This window comes from Lates calcarifer, linkage group LG16_LG22 (assembly GCF_001640805.2).
Source record: "Lates calcarifer isolate ASB-BC8 linkage group LG16_LG22, TLL_Latcal_v3, whole genome shotgun sequence".
In the NCBI taxonomy this organism is placed as follows: Eukaryota; Metazoa; Chordata; class Actinopteri; family Centropomidae; genus Lates; species Lates calcarifer.
The window spans coordinates 3,142,686-3,152,449 of record NC_066848.1 but is presented as its reverse complement, the minus strand read 5'-3'; the positions used below and the strand labels follow the sequence as shown (position 1 = coordinate 3,152,449).

General features: G+C 42.6%; 1 protein-coding gene across 1 annotated transcript; it reads left to right on the top strand.

The window, feature by feature from the left end:
• The first annotated feature begins 86 nt into the window (after positions 1 to 86).
• Positions 87 to 8,965, top strand: npas4l (neuronal PAS domain protein 4 like). Its single transcript, XM_018680231.2, has 10 exons — positions 87 to 3,292; positions 3,399 to 3,547; positions 4,535 to 4,698; positions 4,876 to 5,021; positions 5,113 to 5,212; positions 5,468 to 5,732; positions 5,822 to 5,931; positions 6,388 to 6,523; positions 6,635 to 7,911; positions 8,024 to 8,965. Exons 2-10 carry the CDS (start codon positions 3,447 to 3,449, stop codon positions 8,050 to 8,052), a joined length of 2,328 nt encoding a protein of 775 aa, XP_018535747.1. The 5' UTR covers positions 87 to 3,292; positions 3,399 to 3,446; the 3' UTR covers positions 8,053 to 8,965.
• The last annotated feature ends 799 nt before the right edge of the window (positions 8,966 to 9,764 follow it).

Here is a 9,764-nt window from a genome sequence, read left to right as displayed (position 1 = left end):
CTTTTTAACTTATTTTCAGAACTTGTCGAGTTTTCCAATTTTTTAACATGTAATAGGTTACATCTGAGTGGCACATATGCAGTATGTAGTTCATTTATCCCTTCCAGTATTTTATGTATTGGTTGTATCTTAGTCTTAAGGTAAAGGTCAGTTTCTTCATACAGTTGCAGTCCAGTTATTCTTTGGAGGCTTTGCTGCAGTCGTGTTAGCAAAAAGTAGGAATGTCTTGCTAGTAGTGTTTTAAAGAGGTAATGACCCTGACTGATGATGATTTCTAAAACTGTGTGGGTTTGGTCAAGACTGAACTGGCCATCTGTGTTACTGTCCGATGTGCAACCTCAACAAAACTTAAGTCTTAAAAAAGCCAGATGTGTCCAATTTCCACCTCTTTATCTATGGAATGGAGTCTCCTCTTGGAGCTACTGTACCAGGTCTTTGAACCCTGCAGTTCCCCCGTCCCTGCTTCCTGCTCAAAACCAGCCACATCTACCCCGTCTGATAGCCCTCACTGTCTACTTCAGTGGGCACTCTGAAGCCATGGTGCCACACAACCCCCCCCATTGGTCCTCAGACTACTTAATGTGATGTGTGCGGCTGCTTTTGGGGGGTGGGGGGGGCTATCATTAGAAAGTGTTTCACCCTGAACCCCAGCTCCAATCTTTGCCTCCTCTAGCAGTAGCAGCCTGGCAGTTTGTTCCTGTCTGTCACCAGCCCCGTGCTATAAAGTCAGCGTTATCTGCGGTGTTAAGTGCAGGCCACAGACGGAGGGTCAGCTTAAAGTGAGGCAGCAGAGACACCCTGTCCCGCCTGGCCCCGCCGCACACAGGAAGCAGGGCTGCGCTGGGTCCCCCTTGTCTGGCTCTGGAGCCTGCCTCGGCCCGTAGCGCAGGCACTAATGCAGGGAGACGCTCGGGCGAATTACTCTCTAATTTCCCCTCAGGACTCAGACGATCCCACTGGCCCTTGAGAATCAGACTGAGGATTTGTTCAGAGTGATTTGTTTTGTCTTGTCCCCCTGATCCCTGTCCAGTTCCTTCACTCAAGTTCTAGTTCTCCGCTCCCAGTGTTGTTGAGGCCACTAAATTGGGGATTTGAGAAAAGAGGCATTCAAGGAGCACGAGCCCTTAGAGGACTGTAGCTGCAGCTGTTACACTTGTGTAAAAATGATGGAGAAGAAAGCAACAAGTCACCATTTAATAACACTGACACTGACAAACTTAAATCTTTAGTCCTCCATGCAGGCTTCATTCTGACAAAAATAACTCCTCTAGAGATGGGCGGGCAGCCTTTTGTAAAATGCGAGCTTTCTTGTGCGCCTTAGTCATGTTTTGTGATGCCCATAATCTATTCATCTGCTACAGGAACTAATTTTGTGTGAGTGACCGAGCCGCTCAGCCTCAGTGCGTCATGTTTGCAGACCTGTAGCTTAATTCCCTTCCAGCAGGGGTTTAATTGAGTGACTAATACACATGCAGTTAAAGCCCTTTGAAGACAAACTGCCATAGCTGACTGCCTCACAAGTCTGTTCAGAAATTAAACAATGATGCATCAAGCTGGTTTTCTGCTGAGACTTGAATGATAATGATATTGCAAGTTAAACTGTCAAGCTGGGCTCAGGCTGTCGTGTTTAACTTTCACAGTGCCTAATGAGAACCTGACTGTTACATTCTTTTATTATGCCTCTGTGTATGGGACACTGGGAGTCTCAGTGCTCAGTGCTTTTTGTTGGTGCGTTAACATGAGGTTAATTTAGGTATTTTTTGTACCAGTGTGTGACATGGAAAATAAAAAGATCTTAAAAGATCTTAAAGATCTATAAATATGTTTCTGACTAAGAGAGAGGAGGATGTTAGACCCAAGCTTGGTTTTGTTAGTGAAGTTGAGGAATTAAATGAACTGATAGTTTGGTGCTGGTTGTGTCAAGAGAAAGATCGTTTCTCTATGAAACTCCATTATCAGAAAAACAATAACAGTCACACAATGACAAAGTACAGAGAAGTGGCAACCCTTCATAGAAGTATTAAAAGAGGATTTTAGTTTAATTTATTTGTCACATAAATATTTAATCTTTTCCAGCTACGCTACAGTATAATAATAATCATAGCTCTAACTAAACAGACGAGGCAGCACACATCACTTTTTCTGTCATTAAAATCATGAAAATTGATGTTAAACCGCAAAACGTAAAAAACCTGCCAGGAGTGATTAGATGAGTTTTATATGGATGTTTTAAACCACATTTTCTGTTTGAGTTATTCGGTTAATAACTCAAAAAAAAATTACATCCACCAAATTACAGTTATTACCTTAACACTTCATGGCTTTCCCTAATTTTAGGATAATTGCTTAAACTTGATTTTGAATGGATGAAATGTTTTGGAAGTCCATTACAGAAAATGAAGTATTACCTGTCTGTAAGGACTCAGTCTCCATACAAAGGATTCTCATGTGCTCTGTCTGTTAACTGTACTTTTTGTGCTGCTACAAAACACATAATAATGTAGTATAATAAAATGTATCAGCCACAGGCACCATTTTTTATGCAAAATGAGAACTTTTACTTTTGATCCCTTGAGTACATTTATCTGAAATAATTTTGTACTTGCAGAACATTTACTTGAAATTGAGTATTTTTACTTTGGAGTATTGGTACTTGTCTGAATAGTTCTTCCACCATTGTATAGCCAATGTCAACAAAACACACCAGTTTAATAATTTGGTTTAAAAAAGTTAGGGCTGTTTTCAAATGTGGGTGTTGAGTTTAAAAAGGTGTCAGGTTGAGTTTAACTTTTTAATCACAGCTGCTGCAGAGAGAATTAACAGGAGACACAGACTTTAAGTTTCTTCTTAAAAAGAATCCATAGTGTTTGTTTAGTGAATTCAAACTGGAGCTAATTTGATGATTTCCACTACAAACAACATATTTATGATCAGCAGTTCCAGGCGCTGATTGGCCACAAACTGTATTCTCTATTAATGACATCTATTCTTTTTACCACTTTAATTCACTGAACGGTTTATTTTTAGGGCTCACTTCACTAAATATAACCCGCCTCGATCATTTGTCATGGCGGAACAACAAGTAACATTATCCCATTTTGCGCTTTTTTTTCCCCTTGCCCACCGGCTGAGTTGGATGAGAGGTGTCGGGTTTTGGGCTATAAAAGGAAGGACGCACTCCAGGGCTTGACACTCATCATCCAGACTAGAGCCTGTAATGCTGGAGATGAAGGCGGGTTCTCTTTAGCCAAGACAGTTTCCTCACTCAAGGCAGTTATTTTCAGCGTTTCAGGTAATAATCATTTAATTAGTTCTTACTCAGCGTGTTCTTTGAAGGATAAGCGGAACATTTGGTCGCTTTTTTAGACTTATTATTCTGTCTCATGTCTGACACCAAGATTTAATTCTGCGCGTGTTTTGCGTCAACTGGCTTCTTCAGCGTCAAAATGACTATTTGGTGCAACTCCTGCAAGTGTCATGTAAAGGCTCCGTGCACCTCTCATCATCTGCCTGAGGATGACCGCCGCTCACTCTGCAGAAGGATCAGGTCAGTGAAGCTCCTCTCTCCTCCTCTCTGAGCCCCACGTCCTCTAGTGGCTGAACCAGCACACGCCTGTTGAGAAAATTAAGACCCGACTCTTCTGCGTGCAGTGCATACACCACAGGGAGCACTTAATCCAGTTCTCTCCAGTCTGCAGCCTAGTAGTTTATGTGATACATACTAATTCAACCACAATGATGCTGTTACTGCTTTAAAAGAAACATCAGGCTGCTTCAGACTACAGCTTCAGTGAGGGTGACTTGGTGTCTGCAAAAACATCACTTCTAAGATTTCACTGTGGATTCATGTTGTGTATGTGAATTTAAAGTGGAATAACATTAATGTTATATCCATAAACAGTCTTCACATCTTGGTCTGATATTTGTAGAGCATCCTGAAATAGAGCCCACACATTATAAATTATATATTTTTTTCTGGATCTTTATTCTTAATATTGATTCAGCCTGATATAATTCTCCTTATGTGGCACTTGCTGTGTCCTTGTGACGTGGGGCGCCCCGCTCCGAGGACACCCACTTTATAAGGCAATGAAGGGAGCAGCAGAAGCCCAGCCCAGCCTCTCCTTTGTGTGTGACGCCCACGCTGAAACCCTGGCAGCTATAAAAACCCCAGGCTCTCTGTGGATGGGCCCAGACAGATACTGATCACACAGACAAAGTCTACTGAGAGCCCTCATCTCTGCTGCAGACACAGCAGCTTCTCATATCAGCAGTTTCCATAGGAACCCTTGATATTCAAAGTCCGCTTCAGCTCGTGGGGAGGAGACACCAGGCTGAATTGTGAAAAAGAGGCTAGATCATTTCAGGCCAATTACTTTTTTTTCCCTCCATGCTCGCTCCATGGAGGAGAGAGATTTCAGGCAGAGTTTTTGAAATGAAAGTGTGGCAATAGTTGACAACTCTGGCTTTGAAGATTTTAGTTCTCCTCAGTTTTCTTTCAACTTCTGACCTCAGCGATCATGGTCTCTCACAGATCAACCAAAGGAGCATCCAAAGCCCGACGGGACCACATCAATCGTGAGATCAGGAATATGCGGGCTCTGTTGCCCATCACCCAGGAAGACCAGGAGCGTCTCTCCTACCTGCACTCCATGGCAGCCATCTGCACCTACATCAGGAAGTCTGTTTTCTTCCAGGGTAAGTCTGCACACTTCACTTACAGTCATTCTTTAATGTCTTTGTTCATTCAGCATGTGTCACTGTCAAACAAAATGGGACTACGTTTGCAGTACTGTGGGGAATATATCAAAGATAACAGATGTGACAACGTGCAGAGATGCTTACAGTGTAACCACTCCCTCTGTCCTCTCTAAGGACTCCCAGCTGGGGAGAGATCACACTGTTCTCTGCCATACGAGGCCTTTCTTCAAGCCCTGCATGGCTTCATCCTGGTCACTACCACCCAAGGGAGGCTGGTCTACGTGTCCGAAAATGTAGCTGAGTATCTTGGCCTGTCCATGGTGAGTACAGCATCTTGAATTGAACATCTTTTAGTGGCTAGTTATTGAACACTGTTGTATCTGAAAAACTGATCTGATGTCACTTTAACAGATTGATGTGCTTCAAGGAGACAATTTCTATGACATGGTGGATCGCTCTGATGTTGATGTTGTTAAATCAAACCTGGACATCAAAAACAGCTCATCATCAGGTAACAATAAAGACTTTTAAATTGCTATGCTAATGCTTTTAAACTCTGTGTATAATTACCACAATTATAAGCATGGACACTGGCTGTGTTGCTGGTATACTCTCAAAGTTAAAACCTGATCTACAGACAAAATGTAAAATGTAATGGAGAAGTCAGAGAGCTGCTTCTAAAGTAAAATGGTTAATTGGACGTAAAATGGAATAGTTACTTCATGGTAAAGCTTTAAAACCAAGCTCCTGTGTTTTCTTCCTTCAGAGAGGAGTTTTATATGCTGTATGCAAACCTCCAAAGCCTTCAAGCTGCAACACGGCAGCTGCTGCTCCATGCTGGTCAGAGGGAGCTTCCAGTCCTTCCCTCAGCCCTGTCCGTCCTCCTGTGCAGCCTCTCCCCCCACCGAGCCTCTGTTTGTGGCCCTCTGCACCCCCACAGTGAACCACCTGCGGAGCTCAGACTCCCACCTCTGCCACAGCTTCAACAGCATCCACACACTCGATATGACCTTCACTCAGCTGTCAGACAGGTGCATTTACAGTTTCCCCTTTAAACACATAGAATCAAAATGTTCTTATGCTGGTTACTGACAAATATTTGTGTGTCTTTCCTTTTCAGTGTTGTATATTTTTTGGGGTATTCAGCAGATGAAATGATTGGTCGGTCGTGGTACAGTCTGGTCCATCCTGAAGACCTTTCGTTAAGTGCAGATTCTCACAGAAGTTTAAGTAAGTGTACAGTTCACTGCCAGAAAACTTGTTCTGTACGACACTTAGTACTTATAAACCAGCCTGTGGCAACAATAAACAAGTTAAAATTTCAAAAATAAAACTTGAAAAAATAACTTTCAGTTATTGATTAAATTATATTAATTATAGATATTAGAGCTACAATTGTGGTACAGTGATGTTTCTCTAATGAAGTGAGCAGTCTGCAAGTCTTTAGGGTGATTTTCTCCCTTTAATCTTTTAATCTAACAGTTTCTGAGAAGAATCAGCTCAAGCTGCTCCACAGGGACATAAAAAACTGCATTAATTTTCAAAAAAAAAAGTGAGAGTAAAAAATGATATTTTTGTGTAGATTTTTAAATTTTTTGTTTATTTTAAGAATTCAGGGCTGGAGCACAGATTTCTTTTGAGCCTGCATGACACTAACCATGAATGTCTCTTCCCTGTCCGCTCCAGTGCAGACAGATGAGGGCTTCCAGGTAGAGATGGTGCTGAGACTGCAGTGCGAGGATCTGTCATGGACCTGGATCTACATTCAAGCTAACAAGGATCCTGAGCGTCAGAGCATCAGCTGTGCTAACTACATCATCAGGTATGACAAACTTGACTTCTCCTGCAGACTTGTACTGAAAGTGTAGAAGAATGATTCACTGCTTTTCAACTTAAAAACTCTGACTTATAAGACATTGTTCTGCTCTTGTAGTGAAACAGAGGCCAGATTTCTGCAGAAGAAAATCAGCAGCGATGCCTTCAGGCCGTCGTCTCTGGCAAATTCCTGCAATTTTACAGCTCAACAGGCGCCTCACTCTCAGACCTACAACAACACTAAATGTTTTAAAAGGCAGAGGACATCTGACAGCCAAAGCGAGGAGCCAGGTGCCAGAGCTAGGAGGGAGTCAGAGCAAGACAGATACTATGTGGCGTGCGCCTCCTCCCAAGGCGATTGCTCACCTGTTCCCTTGGGTGAGAGCCCTGCTCTCTTCACCCCTCCCTACAGCCCAGACTCCTCCAGCTCTCTGCAGCAGGAGGAGCTCAGCCATGGCCTCCTGATGGATGTGCATGGATACACAGATCAGCTGCTGTCCTCCCCTGAGGGTTCTCCCTCCTATTACTCTTACCCAGAGGCAGGGCTCACCTGTCACCAGTCGCCCTCCGACTCCCTCCCTGCAGCCGCTGAACAAACCTTTGACCAGGGGGCCTTTGGTGCATTCACTTCCCGCTCTCCACTCTCCTCCTCATCTCCAGCCTATGATTTTCAAGCTTGTACATCTGATGCTCGATTAGTTCCAGACTGCCTGTCTGCGTCCGACATGTGTGAGAGCCCAGTGGACTGTGCTCTGCATCAAGACGATTTCAGCCTCCTAGAGCAGCCAGAAGGGGGCAGCCTTGTCCAAGTGCATCATGTGCCCCACCACGTGTTGCCTATGCATTCCAGTCTTCTTACCCCCAGCCAGTCTCCCACATCCACAGAGTCTAACCAGTACAATGAGAGGGAGCAGGCAGAGATCAGTATTCTGGCACAGCAGATCTCCTCTCTGGCCAGCAGCTTCGACATGTATCACACCCTGAACCCGCTTCAAAACATGACCCAACCTGCAGCTACCAACACCCTGCCCTCCGCCTGTGACTGGCCCCATCACCCTCCTCTCCCCTCAGCCCTTCCTCTAAAGCGTGAGCTGGTCCTTGATGATGGCATGTTCGACAGCATCCTGAAAGACTTGGACATGGCTGCAAGAAAAGGCAGCACGTCCGGCCCTGCTGTTGTATCATACAGCTACCAGCAGGGTTTAGTGTGCAGCAGGAGTGGGCCCCATCACTCGGAGCAGGAGCCTCTGGGTCTCTCCACGGCCACTCCAGAGGACCCGCTGCCTGCAGAGCAGTTCACTGCCATGGATCCCTTCAGTTTGCAGCTGGGACACCATGACCAAAACACTGGGTTGCATCAACTCAACCACTACATGCAGAGAAGCCTTCAGCAAGGTAATTTATACCAAACAGTGCAACTACGACACTAATGATGTCCTCTTTTCTTTATAAATGTTATACACATCAAACATACGTTTCACTAATATTATTTTCTGTCTCCCTTCAGATGGACTTGCTAAAGAAAACCTGTACTGAAATAAGTCTGTGACTTACTGTACTATCACTTGTATGACATATTGTCAGGACAACCTTCCTTCGCTGGATTCAAAGAAGAATGTGAGCAAAGACATTTAAAGGACATCTTTGCTGAGACACTGTTTCCTCCCAGATGACTTATTTCTGAATGTAGAAAAGAATCTAAAGTAGATTCTGTTTTCTTCGAGACTGCAGCTTTGTCTTCATTCCTCCAGACTGCTGTCAACTGTGTTTAATGTTTTGCTGATGTCTTATATTTTATGAAAAAGGTACTTTTTAAACTGCCTGTCAACACTTACACACTGAAATGGAGGTATATTTTTCTTCTAATACTGAGTGACCACAGTTTACCATTGAGCACTTTATCACGTCATTGGCACAAGAATTTTATAAATGAGATGTGCTGTTTAAAGGAATATTACCTAGATTTCAAAGCTACCTGGGTGAGCTATGATCAGTCCTTCTAACAAAGTTTTTTAAATACTCGTTTTCAGGTGCCTTAAAACATGCAGGCAAGACACTTATCAGTTTGCTAAGTTTGCTAAAAATAATATTTCCATTCCTTATTTTTGAAGTATCTCATTTTTGTTGGCATGCCATTAATTCTTTCAAGCTGTTATGAATAAAGAAAACAACCTCAGTCAGCGAGCAGCGAGATAATGATGATTGTCACTACAACACCTACCTCAGTGGTGCATCGAAATACATTCCAAGTCTGACTTTTAAGAGTTCTGTGTATTTATTAGGTAATGAACACACTGATCTAACTTTATTCACTTAACAGTGTGAAACTTCATGCATTCCAGATAAATATTTTCCACGGTACTGGAACTGTAAATGTCTTAATGTTCAGTGTTATCGTGTTATTCATTTGCTTCACATGTTTGAAATTGAAATAAATTGAAGAAAAATACATTTGGTCTTTGTTCATATATTAATTAGAGTTTTAAATATATTTTCTCCATAAAAACTGATTGCAGATGTAAAATATACATGACTGTCCTGTAAATTAATACTTTAAAACACCTCGTGTACTTCATCTGACTTTTATTCCATTAGTGCCAAGCTGGTAAGTACATCCTCCTGACTGAAATAAAGCAGTGAGGATAATTTGCATGTGTCTAAAAACCAGAATTTATAGACTTTTTGGCTACGTGGAGGCACTACAACATGCCATCAACAAGTCTGATGAATATAAGTTGAGTATTCACGTTTGAAATATTTGCCTTTTTAGCTGATAAGTGCTTGATAGTTGCTTACTTTGCTTATCAGCTGTTGTGCTGGGCAGGATTGCATTGCATGCAACTGTTTTATGCAATTCAAGTTTTTTCTGTAAAAACAGCCACCTACTGTGGCTGGAGGGGTGAGAGTGAACTGAAACAGTAAAGTTGCAGGCCATAAAACTAAAACAATGGACTGAAAAACACTGAAATAGCCCATAGAGCTGAGCTGAGGGAGGGTGATAATTCTTTGTGGGTTCATCACTAAAAACGACACCTTTCTCATTACACTTAATAACTTGAGTCATTGTTAATATAAAAATACTGACCAGTGCAGCTTTAAAAATATACTTTTTGTAGGAACAGTTATTTATCACAAATGGGTTCACTGTGTCTTTTTATGTGCACCTTCTCCATATCTGATCAGATTGTGGTGGGATCACCAGACCCAGTACAACATCCACCGGGCTCCTCAGTGCTCCATTGATTTTT

What these genes read in the sequence shown, in the direction of transcription:
- npas4l (XM_018680231.2), top strand. Translation starts at nt 3,447, where the DNA reads ATGACTATTTGGTGCAACTCCTGCAAGTGTCATGTAAAGGCTCCGTGC. An exon ending in TCACTCTGCAGAAGGATCAG is followed by an intron (nt 3,548 to 4,534) that starts GTCAGTGAAGCT and finishes GGTCTCTCACAG; the next exon opens with ATCAACCAAAGGAGCATCCA. An exon ending in TGTGCTAACTACATCATCAG is followed by an intron (nt 6,524 to 6,634) that starts GTATGACAAACT and finishes CTGCTCTTGTAG; the next exon opens with TGAAACAGAGGCCAGATTTC.